Source organism: Pelecanus crispus, chromosome 4, assembly GCF_030463565.1.
Source record: "Pelecanus crispus isolate bPelCri1 chromosome 4, bPelCri1.pri, whole genome shotgun sequence".
NCBI lineage: Eukaryota > Metazoa > Chordata > Aves > Pelecaniformes > Pelecanidae > Pelecanus > Pelecanus crispus.
In genome coordinates this window covers 42,712,569-42,735,214 of record NC_134646.1, presented here as the reverse complement: position 1 = coordinate 42,735,214, position 22,646 = coordinate 42,712,569, and the positions used below count along the sequence as shown (strand labels likewise).

Below are 22,646 nucleotides of genomic sequence, written 5' to 3'. Positions count from 1 at the left end.
GAATTTGAAGAAACAGCTAATATAAACAAAAAATATTTTAATGAGAAGTAAGTGCACTTTTTGGGGTCCTTATTGATAACGATGTAAAGATCTCTGAATATCAACTAAATCATACAGTTTACTACTACTAGATTCAATATTTAAGAAAACAGGCTCTATTTTAAACAGGTGAATGTTGACTTGCTAATATACTCGGTGTGGGGGAGTGTCTCTATTAAGTCATCCCAGAGCATATGGAAAATTTAAGTCAGATTTTTCTGAAGAATAAACAGAAAGTACTCAAAGAAATCCTTCCATGCACTAAGCACAAGAACATGCACATTTAGTTAATTAAATGACTGGTAAAAAATGCTTCTGAATGTTATCAGTGGTGTCCCTGGAAAAGAGGTCATCTGAAATCTGATCACAAGAAGAGTTTCAAAATGTTCTGTCTGGTAAGTTAACACCTACTGTCTCTTTTAGTAATAAAATACTGATTTCATATTAGGTTATTTTTGACTTTTTTTTTTTTATATATCCAAGTTAATATTTTTCCTCCATAATCAAGTAATTTTTAATGCTATAAGAAGCTTACCTTCATAAATTGCTGCAAAACCTTTCCCAACCCAGTTGCTGCTGCTGCGGAACTCGATCCACATCCTGCTGTCGGAGGATGCGAGGACTTCTGGCAGTTTGTCACCACAAAACCTGCCTAAAAACATGCAACCAGTAACTGCATTTTCTGCCACCTCTGAAGCCAAACATTGCAAACATTTACACAAGTGTTTAACATTGTAAACAGGAGTAGCATAACCAACTCAGTGGAACTATTCACACGCTTATGGTTAAGCACATGCGTTTCTGCAGATCAGGACATAATACACAAAGATTTTATTATAAAGGTTTCAGTACTTCTTTTCATTGCAGTCAGGCTCAGAAGTCTAAGTATAAAACCTTTAGGGGACTGAAGTAGAAAAATTATTGTTATAGATTGTTTTTATACATACAAACCCAGGCATTTTGGAAGGGGAAAGTGAGTACTAATCTTAAGAGAGGAATGTAATCTAGGTCACAGTAATACTGCTCATTGTGTCTAAGGACCAAAGAGATTTAAAAACTAACATCCAAACGACCCTAGACTATATTATCCTCTTAAATTCAGCCTAGGTGGTGAAATTTCTGTTTGTCTAGGTGATAGAGAAGGGAACAGGAGAAAAGGTTAATTACTGTCTGCTCTTAACTGTTTCTTCTTTTATTTTTAAGGCCAAGAAAATAGGCACTACTGTTAAAAAGCTGTCCTCTGTATCTGCTTCCTTTTCCTTCTTTTTTGCTGTTTTTAAATTGTGGCTGTTAGGATGCTAACAAACAGGTTTAGTCTTCATTCTAAAAACAACAACAAAACTGACCCAAGGAGTTGGAGATGTTCATGTTTCCTAGGGTCTGAAATCCCGCGTTTCAATCAGAGAAGATCACGGGATATCAAACCAAGCCTCTGGATTGGGCAGTGGCATTACAGGGTCTGAAATCTCCCCACCAGACCTCTGCATTAAGAAAAGAATGGCTGCAGCCTGCACATTAGTTGGAACTCTAAGACTTAATTCATTATAGCTTTGCATGTCTTTTCTCTGCAAGAGCAGGGAAGGACATGCAAAGATGAAACAGAAGTAATCTTCTGTTCATAATTTTAAAAGTACAGGAAAAGAGCTCATACGTACAACTCTACAGTGGGTGCTCTCAACCACAGTGCATGTGCTCATCACATGCTGTATGGATTTCCCATCACATGCTCTACAGATTTGTCTGTATACTATTTCCCTATTTCTGTGAACAAAACTATGGTAACTTCACATTTCAATACCCATAAGCAAAGCAAAAAGTTGCACATTTTGTGGTTTTCATCTTTCCACATGCAGCTGAATAACAGCTAGCTGCAATGAAAGGAAGGCTTGAGGCTTGAAGTTGAATAAACGACTTATTTGAGGCCATTTAGAGTTTTTTACAATCCCTAAGTTTGGATACATTCTAGACACCTAAAACCCAAGAGGGTTGTTTTGGGTTCAACAGCAAGCAAGCCCACTGAACTCAGTGAGTATGGTAACTATGGACAGCGCAGCATTTAACAGTTGCATACCAAGCAGAGGTGATTTTCTCCAGTAGCCATCTCTTACTTCAATATAGTCATACCAACAGAGACTGCTCTTGTAAAGGTCCATGGTGGTGAAGTTTAAAACTATCTGCAATCAGAGGAGAACACCTAATTAAATCATGTGTTGTTCAGACTAGAAAATGATCACAACAACATTCTGCAGAAGTGAAGCCAGAATGGTCACCTGTAACAGAATTCCAACTACTTAGTCACTTAATTAACCTCTCCTCAATTGTTTCTTATAGTAAGTTAAAATTTTTTGGGAACATTCAAAGTTTTTTATTTAATCTTACATATTTGAGCAGATTCAAGACAGACTACTCACATTTAATTGCTTACAGGGAGTTTTTCATGGAGAAATAAAAATTTGAGAATGTTAATAAGGTAAAATAATGTCCTAATATAATTTATAGTATGTTATTTGATAATTCTCCTGCCAATTCCTCTTCCATTCCATTCTGACTATAATCAGCACTGACAGCTGAAAAAAAAAAAATGTTGTTTTATTTTGGTTTGTGTTTCCTTCTACTACTGTTTTGACAAGATAATTTACTTTTAGATAAGCTAAATATTGACAATGGTGGACAGTAATGCTGAAAGCAATAGCACTAAAACAAATGGTACACACTCCCTTAATGACTTTTAATGAAACTATAATAAAGCTTTTTATACAGAAATCTGAGTTCTGTGCATTTCTGGAACTTTTGAACTTGACCTCCCAATTTTACTGAGCACATCTGTAAATAGGCATATGTTCAATACTTAACATCAGGACTACCCCAGACCATTACACTATCCCACTTTGGTTTAGAAATACTAATCCTAAACTGCCATAAACGTAAACTTTTAACATAGGAATAGGATTCATTCTGGATCACAGGATGACACAATAGCTACAGTTTGGACACTGACTGACTAGGACAGTCTTAGTATCATGCCCTGCAATTTCAGGGATAAGTCCAAACAAGAAGGTTAAAAATCATTCATATTTTGTATTATAAAATAATTTCCAATTCATACCCTTTCATTGGATTTAGGTGTATTTGGAAAAAGAACTCATCTTCTTCCAAATCAGTTCCTCAGTGTAGATTAATAAATATTTCAGCCTAACTAAAAGTGTTCTTTATTCACATATGAGCATAGAAGTGGCTTTATTTTTAGCTTTGATCCTAGGAACTCACAATTGAAACCTGCTATTATAAAGCAAACATTAATTGCTGCACAGTAGCAAATACCTCACACTGCAAAAATATATCTCCATGGCAGCCTATGAAGCAGCTCTGAGTGTCAGTTGAAAGGAGAGGAATTTACCCTTCGTCCAGCTGCAAGGAGGAAATACAACACCATAACTGGAGCAACGGGCCCAGATAGTCAGACGGGATGGTTTACTTCCATCTCCTCTGAAGGCACCATATGTCTCTCCAACCACAACATAGTACAATATTAAATCAGAAAGGCAGAACTTTTTCAGACTGTTTAATTTTATGAAGACAAAACCTGTTAGCTATTGGAGGAAGCTAATTTAAAGATAACGTAAAGCTCAGTGGTTTGGGCGTGTAGGTGGTAGAGAGCCACGGTAAGGCTCTTCTTCAAACAATGCAAAATGGAGACAATCTTTCGCAGCAAAACACTATGTGTCTTAACATTAGGCTAGCAGGGCTTTTGCTTTCACTTACTTTCCACAAAAAATAACTAAGTACATCCATGCGAGCAATTACATTCTCAAAAATCTATTTTGTTTTCAATGGAGAATGGGAAACTTTCTGACTTAATCTGAAAAGCTGTATCTTCCCCTGTGCCCTAGTGCTGACACTACTGACTGTTTGGGTGGAAGACCAAGCTCACAGGTGATTCTGTTCAGCTTTCGCCTTTACTACCATGATGACATGGGAAACAGAAAACATCTGTAAGGCTACACATAAAACCCAACAGCCAGAAGTCCTGTACAGTGAGGCACATTATGCTGGCAGCCACAGCCTTGTGGGATGAAGGTATGGGACACGAAGCATGCCAAGGACCATCAGGACAGCACTGAATAAATGAATACCTGTTCTGATGGTTGAGTATGGCCAAACATTTATATCCACAAGCTGCTACCACATCCACAAAACATGCAAAAGGGTTGCTTAAACAGCAGTCTGCCTCTAGCACTGTGTTCTACATGGGAACATCCTGCAAGCAGCTTTGGTACGTTTTTGGTGTAGCGAATGCAACAAATACAGCCTGCCTTCTCTCTTTTTGCCCCTCCCTTCTGCCATTTTAGGGCCACAGAGGGAGGCAATAATTCAGTCTCAGATCTATATGCAAAGAATGTCTGTTGCAATGTTAGTTTGATAATATATTTAGATAATATTAACTCATGTCCAGGCTGCCACTGGCACTCTGAAACATAAAGACCTATAAAAATGAATACTCATCAAATTATATTGTTAGCTTCCTTCCTGAGCTCAGAGATGCAAATTGACTAATCTGAAATCAGACACAACTGCTCTGCAATCCCTTCTCTCCGTTGCAAAAGAAATTACAGTAGAAATGAATATATTTAAGGAAAACATGTTCCTTATACTGAAAGGTTTGCAGTAATAGGTATTCTAATATCTTGAACTATTTTTCAATATAGATAATCTTTCCCCAAACTTTGAAAAACAAAGCAAATTAAGTCCTAATGAAAAAAACAGTTTTAATCAATATCTTGTATTATGAACACATCCCCTATCTACATAAGCATGGAATTTAAGAAGATAATGAAATGCTCACCCATTTAATCATTCAGTGAATTAGAACAATAGCTTTTATATGGAAAATATATCAAATCAGTGCTTTTAAAGCTAGAACAGGTAGGGGATTGGGGGGCGGGGAGGAAGGAGGGAGTGTTGCTTGTGTCTTTTGGGAGGGGTTTGGTTTTGGTTTGGTTTGGTTTTGGGTTTGTAGGGGTTTTTTTGTGAAAGCCAGTAAGCAAATTATCCAGACAGTCCACTGTTGAACTCCAAGGATTTGAACTTCCAACTTTGAGACATTCAAGATTTGATTCTAGATCTTCTATATCTCCACAAGTTCTGTGAGCTAGACTTTAAGACTCCTTTCCCATTTCAGATGTGGCTAGTCAGGTTAAGTAGAACAAATTTCAACAGCAGAGGGACAACTGGAATGCTTCAGGTAAGCACAGCACACACTTCAGATGCACTCTCAGCAGAGCAAGCACTACAATCTGGGTTTCTATCTAACCACCTCTATCTTCAATCCAACTATTGAACTATATCTCTCTTCAGACGGATCTCATTTTCCCCTTGCCAGTTTTGCACCGGGGCCTTGGTGGAGAATGACTTTTTTTTTTGTTTTAATTTTGCAAAATAGGAAGAATGTTTTCCTTCCAGTGTTATTGAGAAAATTGACAGAAATCCTGCAATGTTATACTACTCACTTTCCAGACTATTGCACTGTTTACCTAAAAATGGCATGCATCAAAGCATTAGTTGATTCCCTAGCTGGCATTCACTAGGTTACTGTAGTTGTGTCCATCCACATGCTCTCAAGCTTCTTTTAGTCTAACTGCAGCACCTCGTGTTTCAACTTCCTTGTCTTGTTTCTGGGATGCAGACTTCCCATGCCATTCCTTCCCAGAAAGGGAACCTCACAACTCACCTCTTTGCTTTTGCCTACTGCTACACCTCTCAAGCTTCTTCTAGCTTACATGCACCCTTTCCCAGACGTCTAACCCACAGGGCATTTTGCCTTTACTATTCAGGCACTCCTTCAGGGACACGTACTGAAGAAATAAATGCACAAATATTATCAGAATTCCAAAACCACCTACTTACCATGTTATTCTCCATGCGAAATATGCAGATGTGGCTGAAAGTACAATGATTCATGTGCTTTCCTCTGCTTCGTTTTTTGCTACATTTCCAAGTGCTATTTGAATCTACCAATGAGGATGGCAGAGAGGCCCTGTATATTCTCTCATTCACACAGCAATTCTGTCTATCCTTTGCAGACTGTTTCTTCTTGAACTTGTCCTTCAAATAAAAAGGCCTCACCAACTACATAATTTTTGTTCTCTTCAGCTCATCCACTTTGCAGTTCAAATTCCTTCTAAACCGCTACCTTCTTTTTTTCCTGAGTTTCTCAGACCATAGGTAGGTATCTCTGTTTCTATCTAGGCGTACTGCTTGCAAACCCTACTGCCCTCAGCAGTCTCCTTGTCCTTTTCTACCCATGCCCATCTCACCCCAGCTGTGCAGGCAGAGAGGTTCACAAGGGGGAGCTTTTTTCTTTACCCAGATGAGAGGCAGGCAGCTGGGTTAAGGTCAGGCTACCTTCCACAGCTGCTTAAGCTAACCCAGCTGGCTCTGTTGGAAGCAAGTTATGGAAGCCACATCCTATACCTCCTCCATTGGCTCAGCTGTGTAGAGCCTGGAGGTCTCTCACCAGTCAAGCCACAAGTTTTCCATTTTCCATGACACAGCAGAAACATCAGATTTCTCTGTTCTCTGCTTGGAAATTTGCCTTTTCCCAAACCTTAGTTGCCAGGATAAAGTTGGGAAAAGGATGGTTTTACTTAGGTGTGATCATGTCATTGTCTCAAAGTGCTGCTATCTAAATGGAAACCATTAAAATTTAATTAGCCTCCTCAATGGCCCCTCCCTTTGAAACTATATGAAATAACCTTCACAGCCTTTTCTCACTCTGACATGCCAAAGTATTTGATGATACAGCAATTCCTTAACATTGACCAGAATTCATTAGCTGTACATAGGCAGAACCCCCAGTCTGTCACAGCATGATTTCTGGTCGGGAACCAAACAAGTATAAATATATTTAAGATCCTGATTTGCAGTTCTGCAAAGTATTAAATAGAGCTACAGACAAGGCAGAGCTTGTTCAAGGGGACAGGACGGCTGAAAGTCTTCATAGGAAAAACAACCAATGGGTATTTGTCAGCACAATTAAGGACTTACTGATTACGCAGCAGATTCAATTGTGCTACTGCAGCTTCAGAGAGAATATTTATCATATCTCTTACTGCCTGGGATAAGAAAGCACAAAATATATAGCAAACACCAGGTAGTACACACTAAGTTTTCTGCAGGTGTCATTTCTTCCCATATCAACCAAAGATTTATCTGTCCTGTTTTATCATTCATGTTAAACACGAAGGAAAATTGGAAAGTAATGTAACCTATTCAAAAAGGTGGATTAAAAAAAGAAACACTGGCACAGTTGCAACTCCCTATGCCAACAAAATTTCTACACACCAGAAGGCAGGATTCACCCTGGCAGAGGGCATACAGTATTCCTAACACCATCCTCCCCCAGAGATTTTTCTAGGTATAGATGTACTGTGTACAGCTGTTTACCATATAGTCTCAAGTCTTGAGAAAAAGTAAAAGGTGAATGAACCACCTTGTTTTAGTAATAGGGACACACACAGTTTAGGTTGGGCTGGTAATTTACGATGCTTATGAACAAAAAGGAATGCTGCAGCTAGTGAGTACCACTGCAGTCCCATCCTTCATTGAATTTCCTGCCATCAAAGATAGGAAGTGTCTTTACTTGCAGAAAGCAGCATGGATAGAAGCCCTCTAAACTATGTTCAAACAGTACAATGTTAAATCTCAGTAAATAAGAGACAAGAGCTAGACAATCTGGACTGATGCTTTTTCAGTTTATTTTTAGGTGACTAAAGTGCTCACTGACATTTCAGAACATGATGTGATGTACTTATACGTACTCTAACCTCCACACAACATTCCTGAGATCTATCAGGGTCAAAGCAGCAAACAAAGGATCAAAAAGTTAAATATATTTTTATTTTCCCTTCCTAATATGAATATGTTATCATCATTTACTGAGAAAATCTGGGATCAAGCATAATGTGTGTCCAAGGTACCGTGATATATGCATTAGTTAAGATTTAGCCCTCATTTCTGCTATCTGCCATTCACATCAAGTACTTGCTGCAAATAGGGTCCTTTATCTCAAGACAGACAATATCCTATGGGAATAGCACTGACAAAACAGACTTTTTGACATTAGCACAAATATTATTTACTTTGTTCTTGCTGAACTATATGGAGACTATGAGAGCTGGAGGTCAGAACAGTGCCCTACAGACACGACTTGTCATGTCAAATTTCAATTAGAAAATTCTGCTTAGTCCTTTTCCCCATTTGGGGTGGGGGGTAAGATGGGAAGGGAGCCGGTCTTCTTACACTGGCTGACTTCAAGACAGGGGCTTTCCCCCATTAGGCTTTTGTATAGTCTAATACAGCTTCAACGGTGGTTACAATCTCAGGACATAATGGTATTACAAATATATTACAATTACGCTAACATCCACTGATAGGCTTACACAAAGTTGTAGTATGCTATGAATACTTAAACATGACCATTTTCTAACTCATATATTAATATTGTTTTCAAAAGCCAATAATAATTGGAGACAAACACTACAATTTTTTTATTTTTTAAAAGAGGAATAGAAATCTAAGCCATTTTTGTTGTTTTCACAACAGTGTCTAAAAAGCAACACAAATAGCAGGGACATAAAATTACCTATCTAGATTAATTTGCATCTTCTGCGCAAACCTTCGCTTATTCATCTGGTCTCATTTGTTTTTCCGTGCCAACCTGCAGAGCCACCCACACCTTCCCAGCACAGAGTGTGTTTATTTTTCCTCCTGTCTCTGGCTCTTGCCCAGAGGAGGGCGAACACTTTCCAAATGACTTTGCTTTCATCCCCCATAGTGGCAAATGCTCTTACAGCTCCTCAGGATCTATTAGCACATCAAGAACATATATTCTTGGTGTCTACCAGGACCCTGACCTGAAAGAAACGTGGAATAAAGTAATCCAGTCAGGAGAAAACTATGTCCAATATGGAGTGGGAGCCCACTGAAAAAACTGACTGAAATATCTGGGGGCAAATGCTGGGGTTTCCTCTTTGGACTCCCCAGTACTGAGGCTGGTGCTAGATTCTATATTTCAGTCTTTAGGCTGTATTTGACTGCTTAATATTGGCCACTGCTTCTTATAAAGAAACTTACATCCTTTTTTTTCCCCTGCATATTTTGTCTCAGGTGAAAATTCCCATTGCTCCCTCTGTCCTTTTTTATTTTGAGGCAGGCTAATATTTGAGCCAATAATTTAAAACAAGATTCAGCTAGCCTGTTTTGAAAGCGTACACAAGAAGAACAGGTTTTGCTTTCACTAGGGTGGCACACTTCTCTCCCCAAACTGCTCTCACCAAGCCAATTTTTTTCCCCCCACTTTTTTTCCCTAAAATTCATGCCTAGAAAGTAAAAGTATATGCATCAGAACTGATACCAGGGAACACCTATAATGACACTTTCCTTACCCCATGTTATTACTGTTTCACTTTAGAAACATCTCATTCAACATACTAAGAGCTTCCTTAGGCGGAGCCCAGCTATCAGCCCCATACAGCTCAGTCAGTTTGCCTGAGCCCCATGCTGGAGAAGAGACCGTTCAGGAGCCTGAACTACTTCTTCCACTTCTGCACCAAAACACCAACTGAATTGGAAGCCAGTTTTGAAGGGATTTCATGATGCAAATGTGTAGCAGATTGAAATCACACCTTCATTTCACAGAGACAGCCACCAAATAGGTGATGTGGTTCTAATGCCACAGACTAAAGTCAGGTCAATAGCACATAGTACATGGTCCCGTTTTTTATGGCTTACCATTGTTTTCAATTATTATGCAAACTTTAAACTTAAATTAAAAGCTAAAGAAAAGCAACATTTTATTTTGAAAATAGTATCTGTGTGTAGCTGAGGGAATGTTAAAATACCTTCTCCCCTGGGGTCACAGAGATTCTCCATATGCAGTGTGTGTACGAAGGATAACCATTTGGAAATCCTGGAGAAGAAAAGTTGCCTGTAGATTCCTGCAGTGTCTCTCCACAGGCTGAAAGAAACAAAATACAGTAAAAATATAAAATTGAATGTGCCTAACAGAGAAAAATGCATCTTTCCAATACCTACTCAGAATACATTTAACTCACTGCAGATGCAGAATGGAAAACAGACTAGTTATTTTATGATTTATTCAAAACAATGATTTTAAGCCAGTCTGACATTCGTTCCGTTTTACACAGGATGTTTTTATTCCATGAATTATTTCACTTTCGTGCTGTCTGCTGACACAACCAAAATTCCAGCAGTCTTAAAAATGTCATTGCTGTCAATCAACTGCAAAATTATACATATAACTTTACTTTGGTGGAAAAAGAAGTTAGACACACCCTTAGACACATCCTTTAAGAACTAAACCAAAAGTAAAACAAAAACTGGCACAGCATGATTGGCACCATACTGGAATTTTGTCAATAGTTTCTTTTAATTTAGTACTTTGCCCACATGAGAGACTGATCCAATCTAAAGTCACTCATTTATATTGGTATAGAAAACTAAATCCTATATTCAACAAAATCTCCTGCAACAGTGATTTGTAGAGATATGAGTAATAAAGCAAAGCAAATGTAGAGTCCTAAAATACCAAAGTCTTTTATATTCTTTATTATTGAAGCTTTTAGCACCCATATCTCACCTGTCAATCATGCTGCCAGCTGCTGGTGGACTGGTTAATAATTTCTTTTCATACTAAAATATAGCACTGGGAGCTCCTGTCATTCTCCGCCACTAAACCCAATACTGATAGGGTGTCACACCTCAGTCAGTCATCTTTTCTGACCTTAATCAAGTTGTTTCACCCACTGATTTTGCAGGTGTGATACGAGAGATGTGAATTTGAGAATATTATCCCATGACTGACAGTGTAATCAGATCTGCAGTGCTTTCAAATTACAGTGCTAACACTGCCAGCAGGTGAACTACTGTATCATCAAATTCTCAATGAATTATAAATGATCTGGAAAATCTTTAAATAAAAGGGGACAAAAGAAGAGATTGTTTATGACAAAGACAGAAAACACAGCTGTAAAGGCTGTCTTGTTAAAATGCATCTAAAATGTAATCTGACAACTACAGTGTAATATCAGGCATAAGCTACATTCAAAGCATTAAATATGCTCTCTGACACTGCATGTTTATTGTGATGAGGAGAGAAAAGAAAGATTGGTGCAACCCCCAAAAAATTTGATGGCTAAAGTCACCGTCACTGAGTCCTTTAGGAATGAAACAGGACAAAAAAAAATTCTTTTCCTCCCCTCATTTAAAAAATGTAATTTTATCTTTAAAAAATTGCAGGCAGCCACAGCAAATGACACATACAAAAAAAGGTATTCAGTTGCTAAATAATTATTTCCGTACATAGCCTTTTCAGTGAAAAGGGTATATTCATAATTAACCACAATTTATTTTTAACACAGCAATGAATACAAACTTAAATAAATTGCAGAGTACTGTATCAGGTTCCGCCAGTGCTAGTGAACTGTATTGTAGCATACAACACATACATAAAGCACTTAAGAGAAGGCCAAGAGTAAAATCATAGCCTTGTACAGGAGTAGAGGAAAGCAGAGCCCAAAGAGGAGACACCCTGTGCAGCAGATGTACGCACAGCTCAGGAGATCCATGAGGATCCAAGTATTCTGCTCACCACTTTTAGAGCCCTCTCTTGTTTTTCCCCCCAAGCATGATTTCATTGAGACTACGCTGCATCAGCATACTCTCCCAGGTATACAACCATATTTTGAGCTTTAGTATACCTTCTGTCTGCTCTAGCTAGAACTACCTCACCAACAGTACAGTTACTAAGCAAGCCTTGAGTAGATGACATAGTGAGAGATGGGGAATGCTGTTTGTCCAATCTTTTCAGCTCACATGGCATTTTTTTCAATTAACTGTAACTTCAACTCACAAATATTGATTATGAAGTCATGCAATGCACACACCCACATAATGTGAAGTACGTAAGCAAATAAAATGCTATCAAGTATGTGCGACATACAACATATCAGTTCAAATGCAGCCCTGCAATTAGTAAGAGGAGACAAGGAAGACCCTCGTGTAACTACCCCTTACTCTACTAAAGTCTCTAAATTACCCCATTATAAAAGTAAACCCATCAATGAATGAAGCATAATAGCTTTACATTTTTGTAAACGTTTCAGAATTTTTCTCTCTTATACATAGTGCAGGATAATTTTGGCCAGAATATTAATATAACTCCATGTTCCATATACAGAAGTTGTATACAGCCTTAAAACTATGGATTTTAAGTTGCAAAAGGCACCATGAAACATTTTTTTTTTTCTAGGAATTATAGAATAAAGCTAGTTAATACAACAATTTAACTTATATCCATATTATATGCCTGAGAGGTCTCTATCAAATCAAAATTTTCATAAATATCTCTGAATTTAAGGGAAGCATAAGAAAAATTGTAATTGGATAACTTCTACTAAGAATTAACTTTATTAGAATTTATAAAATATGCTTGGGCTTTACGTTTTTCACCATATTTACCATTTAATTTAAAATTCCTGGTTACTCAAGGGAACTATAACAAGAACAGTTTATACCAATCAATAGTTGAATTAATTATCTATGGGATCTGAATTCCAGGCTGGCTTCCAGAGCCGCTGTAGACAAGGTGATATTTGGGCATTTCTTGTTTAAAAGCACATTCCTCTGCATTGGGTCAATGGTATATTGAAACAGTTAAAATTCTGTCACTAGAGAATGTAAAGGTTTTCTGTGTAATTGGACTGTGGCAACTACAGTATTTGTGATTAAGTTTATAAAATGGTGTATTATAAACATTTGACTGTGTGACAGTGCATTAGTAATGGAGTCCATGTTGGGAAAGAAATGTAGACGGAAAATGAGTGGTAAGGGCCACTTATTTAAATTTCCTAAGAACTAGTCTTAGTATATTTCACATCAGAAGAAACTAATTACAACTTCACTCTTTATAAAGCATTCATACATTTTTTATTTCATTCGTTACTAATTAACATTGCCAATGTTTTGTCTGATGCTTTTTTTTCCCCTTCCCAAATGTCATGCCCTATACCAATCTTACCAGGCTAGACCACTTGCAGAAATGCCATTTTAGCTCTCCCCACACACACACTCCAACCAAAGAAACAATCTCCCACCTGTTTTACAGCTTGAGAAGGTTAGACTTCTGACAAGCCTTTCCATGGTAAGGAAAGGGAAAATATTTTTGTTTCTCCTTGTAAAGATTAGCAACAGGTGCAGGCAGCAGGTAGATTATATGCTTATATGCTTATACAAAGCAATTTCTACCAGTGAACTCTGCGGCACTGTTTAATTACACAGTCTGTGCATAGCACCCCTCTGGGCTGGCCTACTCACACGGTCAAGTTTCATTAAGGATTCTAGTGAAATCTGTGAATGACAACGCCCAGATCCTCCAAGACCAAGGTTCCCTCCAAGGGAACCAACTCTCATTCCGTTGTCCATAACACTAACATATGCATACTGTCACATATGGCTAATTTAAGCTTATCCTTTTCCAAAGAGAATTAAGATCTTTAATACTACTTACTTAAACCCAAGTCTGTACATCTATACATATATGACATATATAGCTTCCACAGAGTCCTAAAAATATCTGGTGCTGATAATGTATTTGTTAAATCAAAAACTTAAATCAGTTCAGTACAACTCAGCGTCTTACTGTTGACTTGATTCCTCTTTATAGTTATGTGGAAATGGGCTTAATCTAAAAACCTTAATCCTCCTTATGTAGTGAATAAAGGCTGACTTGAACACTCTTCTCTAACCTAATAGAGACAGGAGCAAGTTAAGCCTGAGGAACAGCAAGAACAGCCAGGCTAGGCATCCTTCATCTGCTGGCTTCCACACATACTGTCACAGATCCTGGCGATTTGGAAATTTGCTGAACTTCTTCCATCCACCTTCTCTTCCTCTGAACAGCCTTCTCCTGCCAGTCTGAGCCTCCTTTCCCATCTGTTACTCAGTCCCACTCTACCACTTGTTTCTTGTCCTCTCTTTCTGCCTAATAATATACTTCTCCGTAAGTTCTCTTTCTTATTCTCTACATATACATTTTAAATCTACTACAATTTCTATATATAACTATAAAGGTACACCTGTGTTGAAATTTTAGTAGCTACACCAGAAGAAAACATATTCTATTGCTCTGTTAGTCTGAAAATCATTGTAATACATCCAGCCTTGAAGTTCAAGATCTGTTCTCAAATGCCAAGACACTCAAAGTTCAAAATAAGATTGGCAGAGGAAGGACCCTCCACTTAGTTGCTTGCATTCTCTGTATTATTATATCATGTAACTATGTAACTAAGTATTAAAATGTACCAGATCCCTATCAGCAATTATGTTTTCCTTTGGCAAAAATCTTAAGAAAATGTTAAAAACAAAGCAAAATTGCTGTTGCTGTGTTGTTGAGTCCTGGCACTTACTCAGCTGAAAGACAGGTTATCAAATCTCATGCCTTGGCTTCACCAAGCTCAAAACTCTTTCTCGGTCACTAAGCCCTTTCCTGAATAATGACCCTGAATATCCTGACTAGATAAAACAACCCAGGAGGCTCAGCTGCCTCACTGCTGCGCGGATCAGCTGCATTCTCCAGCAGCCCTGAGCTCAACTTCATGTTCACAGGCCCCAGAAAATGCAGGAAGCTTCTTGGACCAGAAACTGCTTGCAGGAATAACCAGAACTCCAAATGAAACATGGACAATTCCACAAAATCCTTTATCAAAGAAGTGTGTATCTCTGGAAAATACTGATTTAAGTTACCATTTTCTGTATTTTCTTTGTATTACATTTAAGGCAACACAAATGAACACATGAAACAACGCAGTTGTTATTAATGTTTGAAATATTCACTGCTGTTTTATCATAAGCAGACATCATGATTAACATCTTTTGTCTGAAATAGGAAATACAGCACACATCCAAAAACAATGTCAGGGATTTTATTGCTATATACTATGATGATCATGATTCTTTTGATAAAACCAAAAGTTTAATGTTTGAATTTTCAGTCTCACTGTTTGCTGAAAAATTTATTAGATCACAAGTACCATGCAACTTTCAGAGAGTTGCTTTCTTTATTGGATGTTTAAGTGTGTGTTGTGCTATTCAGTTACACAGCTTCTATTAAAAAATATTAACTGAAAAAAATAGCATGTTAAATAGTATGCCATTTAAAATTTGTAGCAAAACCTTGTGCCTTTTTCTCTCTTAAAACTCACTTTCTTTTATGCACTGGCTGATCTAAATAGGGCTAGAAAACCAATGTCTTTTATCCCAAAGTGTGCCAGAGCAAAGCGCCAGAAAAGGAGCATGATCTGGCAACCACCATTCATTTTTGTTACCTCTCCAAAGCGTGTTCACCAGTGCTGCAAAAAATAGCTTACTTTTACAGCTCATACTACTGCTGAACAACCGTGTGTTTACAATACTGTGAAACTAACTTTCAACAAGACTTTCAAGACATTGAAAGAAATGATAACTCATCATTACACATTTTCATGAATTATATGAAAAGGGCGTGTTCTCTGAAAAACTTATTGAACACTAGCTCAAAAAGCACATCATGCCTTTTTCAGTTGACTGAAAGTGCATGTTAGAGTATTATATACACACTAAACAGCCTAGGTTGCAATTTTTAATTTTTTTCTTTCTTTCTTAAGTCAATGTGGTCATAAGATACTAGCTACTTTCACAGTGGTTTTGATTCTATAGACTATTTTCGTCTCCAAAATTTGTCTTTTATCAAAATATATACATATTTTCTGTGTTTTTGAAATTGTTGCTCTCTGCATATTCTTATTAGGAATAATGCTGCCAAGAAGAATGCCATTATTATTCAAGTACTTGCTGTACTAAAAGGAAAGAACAAAAATTATTCCAAAAAGAACAGTTGTTAAAGAAAATATGTTAAAATGGTTTCTCCTCTGATAGGTCCAGAAACACTGCGAGTGTTCTCGGTATGTAGAAGGTTATGATTCAGTGTACTTACAGCACAAAGGAAAAGCATATTTCAGCTGTACAGTGTACATCAAATGCACATAGATGCCCCAGATCTTCAGTAGATCCCACGGCTGCTGATACAAATCTGAAGCAGCTCCATCACTTCAGTCCTGAACCCTTTTTAATCCTTCTACAGTGATCAGGTGGCAAAAAGTAGTCATATATCTGACTTAAAACAGTTACTGACACTTCATTAATTCCCATGAGGAGCAGGAGGGCTGTAAAACCTGTGTGGCATAGAGCTGGTACGTCTAGCCTCCCCCAAGGACCTTGCTGGCAAATCCTGGCTGAGAGATGTCACTGCTGAACCGCTGAAGTTTATACCAAAGGTTAAAACCGGTCTCAGCTATAACTAGAGCAAGTAAAATCTTTTGCTTTGAGTTTTCCACCGCCTTGCCAGCACTTAAAGAACTAGCACAAAAGAGCAACCACAGGGTTGACTCTGGGTTACTCCAGACTTGCTATTTATGTCTCCAAGACAGACAGCAACTCTACCACAACACTATTTTGAGATAAAACATTAATATGCATTGAAATTACAGGATGCCAGAATTAGGCAGGAGATATTAAAATACTAAACGTAACTGTTGCAACTGTATAAAGTTTGTAATAACATTTGATCAGTTCATCCATAAAAGAGTTTACAATTTAGTTGTCCTGGCTTGTTATTTGTCAAATTTTAAAAAAAGGTAACGTGTTCAGAGCTGATTGTAATAATTTAATTTGCTGCTTCTAGACTCTACTTGAATTCAAATAAAACCAGAGTCCAGTCAATAAACAAACCAGAAGTGATATTAAACATCATCTTGAACAGCTAAGGAAAACAAAGACTGAAATGTCATGAAACTAAGTGTTGTTTCATACAGTTTATCTGTCCTTAAGTGCTTTGCATTCCAGAGACCTTACCTTTAAGATTTTTTTACGATTCAATTCTTGAACTGCCTATGTCAGTTGCCAACATGGAAACAGACTACTGAGGACCTGACTCAAAAAAACTATCATTCCTCTTGAACAAGTCAAACAGTTGCTAATATGTGGGTTTTGTTTGTTTGTGGTGCAATACCTGGACATCTATACAGCTTTCTTGCCTGTGCAATATCTCCTTTACTTAGACGAGTACGCTGGCCAATGGCAGGTCGTATACCATTATCATCACGGGAAGGGAGAATGGTATCCAGAAACATGCCCCTAAAAAAAATAAAAATAAAAATAGACCCTAAAAAACCCTATCAGGTTTCTGGCATAAAACTGTCTGAGTGTTATGAATGTATAATACTATTTTGTAAATCTCGAATTTACATTTGGCATAATTAAGAGGGTAAAGTGCAGAACTTTAAATACAGAAAACACATCACAAAAATTCCTCAGGTTGGCAAACTTTAAGCAAAGTTATCAAAAAAGAATCTTCTTTCAGTAAATCAATTAACATATCAGCTTTTATATTTCTGTTAGACAACAGGAGGGAAATCTCTTACTACTATTTAGACTACAGAGGAAAAAGGCACTGCTGTTAAGCTCTTGCTATATTGAAAACAATTAATTACAAAATTATACAAACCCACATAAATTAGGCCCTCTCACAAAATTCATAATCACAAAGTTCCTATTTCTGACAAAGTTTTTAAAAGAAGTCTTAAAGTCTGACTTACATGTGTAAGAGTAGGTAAAGTCAGGCACGCTTGCCTATCATTCTTCTGTCAGATGTTATAGCATACCTAACTCTACTCTAGCAGCTGCTGCTTTTGAAACATAAATGTCTACTTGCCAGCCTCTGCTTGCTTTACAGTAAAATATATCAACTTACCATATGTGATTTTAGTAACATTTACCCTAAATGACTAGACATAATTGAGAAGCACACTTGTTCCAAATGTGCAGTTTTATTAAAAACTTCCCAAGTTTGAAATATGATCCAAAACATTTTGGTAGCCTCAAATTTTAAAAAAGTAAGGTACAAAACTAAGTTCTATTATCATGTTACAGAATTTGAAAATCCCTCAAATCCCATAAAATGGAAGTTAACAGATGAATATGTTTCTGTATTCTCTTGTTTGTTTTTTGTGGTTTTTTTTTTTTTTTTAATACTTCCTTGTCTACTTGTAGGGCTTTTATTGAAAAGTAAAACTGGTATTTTCAGGCATAATGTAAGTCCAAAAATGACTGAACACAGTAAGGATATTTGTAATTAGAAATACCGCTTATAAATACAGATTGGGTTTTAGATTATAATAAATGAACCATTTTTGAGTATTGCAGGTACATACTGCTTTCTTTACCCAGTCAGTTTTCTTGTGGCATCACTAGAAACTTTGCAAAAAAAGAACCATCTCAGGATGTTACCCTAATCTAAACACTGAAATAAACTACTTATGACATTATTCAATTTCTAGAAATAAGGCATATTATTATTTCAAAAAAGTGTCTGTATCTATAAATTATAATTTTATTTTCCACTGATTTTTAGGACAGCCAAAAACTGATGTTATCCAAATTTTGAAAAATGTGAAAACAATCCTCTCCTAAATGCCCTAGCACTCTAATAAGGCAACAACCTGTAACAGTTTTAATGCAGCATGAACATCATAATTGTGTGCGACTAGAACTTTATGATGTTCTGTGATTTCTTTACTTATCCAGGTGAGTAAAGTCTAACAACAAACAGCTGGCAACATGCCACACTGAGCGCAACTCATGCTCTCAAGATAACTCAGGGCAAATCAGCACATGACCTCAAGAGTTTGCTGGTTGTTTTTAAACAGTATGAGGTAACAACCTCTTGTACCTTAGGGCAGGGCATGCCTACTCACGGCACTATCAGTTTTTGCCAGCTTGGAAAGTGGCGAGATCAGGGCCCACGAATCAAATTATCTTGCTGTCATTGCCCTAGGACTCTGGGGGATTCCAGCTTGTTAAATTACTCTATTTTATACAGGTTCTTATAATCTCTTCCTTAAAGTAGTGTATCTGTAACTGGGTTAAGTGATGTGACTAATATCTACCTCATGTGGCTCATTCCCATGCTCTTCCAGGGGTGAATTATGTGTATGCCAAATACAACCTTTGGTAGGTTGTTTGTTTGTTTTTTGTTTTTTTTTTTTTTTAATAATAATAATGTCATTTATACCAAGGAGAACAAGCTTAAGAAATTTGCAAAGGCTGGTGAGGTTTCTGGTGGTCTTCAGTTTATTTCAGAGTCTCAGATTGTCTACCATTTTTGCCTTAAAATGCATGAATTGAACAAAAAAAAAAAAAAAAAAAATAGGCACATAAATTTTCAAACTAGCATTTTTTTGTTGGAGTTTTTTGAGGTTTCTTTTAATTTACATTACTATTTTCAGAGAGCAGTTAGCTGAACTGCAACTTGGTATGAAACATAACAGGAAACTGGGTGAAAGAATCCTCCTTCACTTATTCTCCAGAAGAGGGCTAGCCTATGGGAACAGCTCATTGTACAGCTCCCCACATCCATGCAGAGATTCAGAGCAAGGCCCATGTGAGTTACTATGGAGTTGGGAATGCATAATGTCTGCTCCTGCAACAGGCTAGAGCAAAACCAGCAGAACTCCTTATTATATGGTTTTGATGACAGTAACAACCTGTACAAACAATAGAGAAGAGATTGCAGCTCCTGTTGACTGTCATCCGTAGCAAAGGTTGTGGCTTGCGTGGTAGATGTCCTAATACCATAACACGTTCTACTCGCATAATCCATAGTTACTCAGACATTATGCATCAAAGGAGGTTTCTCTTTAAGAGAACACATCATCTTACACACAAAATTCCTAACCATTTCATTCATTTGGTTTTTCTAAATTCAAATTTTTGTGGAGACAAAAAGAAAGTGAGTATTATAAGAAATGATATTTCCAGATTATCTCATCTTAAACTCTAAAGAACTGAAGCAAAATCAAAAGGCTGCTTTGAAACTGAACAGAAATGAAACATGTTTAAAAATATAATTAAATTATTCTGACTTAAAATAAACAAGCTGTACTTTGGCTGCTGTAAGAATACTATAGTGCAGGGGATATTTTAAGTGATTTTGGATACTTAAAAAAGCATAGTTCTTGGCATTCACAGAGAGGAATAGAATTAAAAGTCAAAAGGTATAACCTGAGACTCCAACCTTGAGAAGGTGTTCCTGGCATAGTGCATAATGCTGTCAAAGTCATATGGTTCCCCAAGGGAGTTCACCTCTCCAGGCTCCATCTTCAAGAAGTTGTATTCTTGACCTATGAATTATTGATAATTAGAAATTCTTTAATATCTTTTTTGTGAAGATAAAAACCAAACAGGAAAAGAAAAACAAAGATCCTAACCTAATCACTCACTGACATTCATAAATCTTAGCGATTTGGGAGTAACTGTGTGATTTTTATTAACCAAGAGGGCAGACGTCTTCTGAAACACACATCAAATTCCTCATTTTGAAAGACTGTTCTCATTCACCTAACCCACATAAAGGCCCCACATGTTACATTGTGCTTCATGTAGAATCCATAAAATTTGCTGGCTTGGTTCTTAATTCCAGAAAGAAATAATTTTGACAGCAAAGACCCCAGAAGAACCCTCCTCATTGTAGACTCATTAGACTGGATACTAAAGAGACTTTCCTTCAGCAAAGGCTATTCTCTGAGGCCCCATGCAACACAAACACTACAAAGTCATATTTTCAAGAGCCAGCTGTTGCAACTTAACGAAAGCAGAAGAGGAACGAAAGAATTATACTTAGTTCATAATTCCAGACCAGAAGTTCTTTGTCCTAATCAGTGTATTAAGAGATGCAAAGCTCTCCTTACTCCAATTCATATTCCCATTGGTGTCTTGCAAAAGAAACTGCAGTGGCATTAACGTTATTAACCAACACTATTTGCATAATATAACAAAACCCAAATGTCTTGGTGGTCATGACTTCCTGATCCCATTTAGTGATCCTCAGGTTCATGCCACAGCACAAGAAGTGGTTTCAGCCAGAAACTTGTGGGAGTGTGTATCAGCTGCCAGTCATCTTCCAAGTCCTAACTGAGGTGGCAAAGATTTATTGCATCTAAAATTTATTTTGTTTTAAAACATTTTCTATAGGAACCAACAAATACTCCAAGCTATCATTGGACAATTTCTGATTTCACCCCTTGTTGAGCAGATAATTCCCATTAATCAAAAATCAGTGTTTCACAAATACCATGCACATTTACGAACATTGCAAATGAAACATGCCTCGTTCCCTCCCACCTTGCCCACACAACGCAAGTGTGGGCACAACAGCTAGACTGACAAAGAGATGACAGTCACAGTTTAAAGTTCTCAGGTTCCTCAGATGCTTTGTCTCAACAATGCCAAGGCCACTGGCTAAAGCAGCACACTCTGTAGGGAATGAGTAATTTGGAAACGATGGGAAGAGCGCCCATCTTTGTCACAGATTCAAAGTCCTCAGCTTACCTTCCAGGTCTAAACCTCTTAGGCAGCTAAAAAGCTACTGACATGTTTCTACTTATCATTCAATAAAGAGTACAAAAGAAAAGCCCTTTCTCAAGCACAGAAACATGACTTCTAAAGGGCTTTAAAAGCAACGGCTTCCTTCAAAGTTTTTGAACATAATTACTATTTCTCTCCTTCTAGCCAATATAATTTAATGACTTGCTACATGACCAGATCTTTAGAAAAGATTATAATTCAGATGCAGTATTTCATTTGTGAGTTAGCTTGAGATCAGTCTAGCTAAGAGGAATAGCAGCCATAAATGCTCATTTCCGCTCTTCAGTTCATTTCTGCTATTCAGCATTCAGTTTTAAAGAGAGTTGAGCAGATGAAGGAAACACCAAAAATAAACAGACTTTTTTTTTTTTTTCCAAAATACTTATCAGAATATCTCACCAGGCTGGATATTTTCTCTAATAATGGTGACATGGTCATCACGGTCTGGTCGTGTATGTTCGTGCCAAAAACCTATCACATGACCCAACTCATGGACAACTATACCAAATTTATCACAGTTCTTGCCAATAGATATAGCCTGAGGACCATTTCCCCTTCGGCCCACATAAGAACAGCACCTGTAATTAAAATACAAACACAGATGAAAGTTTTCATGCATAACTCTACAAACCATATAGGAAATTCAGTTAAAATATGAGAGAATATTATATTAAAAAAAAAAAAAATCAACAGAACAATGCACTATGCAATTTCTGCAGTCTCACAAACTCTACCTCTAGTGCAAGAATAACTTATTATTCAGAATACCTAACAAAGGACACAAGTTGTTGTGGTTTTGTTTTGTTTTGTTTTTAATTCAAGGTCTTCTTAAAAGATGCTAGCTGTGACCAACAGAATTGTCACTTGTGGCCTTGTATCTCAGAATGACACAGGAACTTCTTTTCACCCAAAGCAGCAATAAAGGTGACTGGAAGTACCATCTCACCCATACATATCACCACTTTCTTGCCCACGCACACTCAAGAGGCATGCAGAGGAAGAACCAAAGGCAAGGTTTCTTCTGTGCCATACTTCTGCTGTGTGTCTTGACAGCACTCACCAGACTCTTGGTC

The 22,646-nt window shown here is 37.3% G+C and overlaps 1 protein-coding gene across 2 annotated transcripts in view; it reads right to left on the bottom strand.

The window, feature by feature from the left end:
* Positions 1-22,646, bottom strand: part of TLL1 (tolloid like 1) — a 135,449-nt gene that overhangs the window by 35,586 nt on the left and 77,217 nt on the right. Inside the window, exons 6-11 of one of the 2 annotated variants that reach the window (XM_075708918.1) lie at positions 21,973-22,151; positions 20,225-20,330; positions 17,162-17,286; positions 9,939-10,054; positions 2,111-2,213; positions 575-691 (exon numbers count right to left, since the gene is read on the bottom strand). In XM_075708918.1, coding sequence (XP_075565033.1) covers positions 575-691; positions 2,111-2,213; positions 9,939-10,054; positions 17,162-17,286; positions 20,225-20,330; positions 21,973-22,151 — 746 coding nt within the window. Of the gene's footprint in view, positions 1-574; positions 692-2,110; positions 2,214-9,938; positions 10,055-17,161; positions 17,287-20,211; positions 20,331-21,972; positions 22,152-22,646 lie in introns of those variants that run through there. The other variant, XM_075708919.1, reaches the window with a different exon arrangement.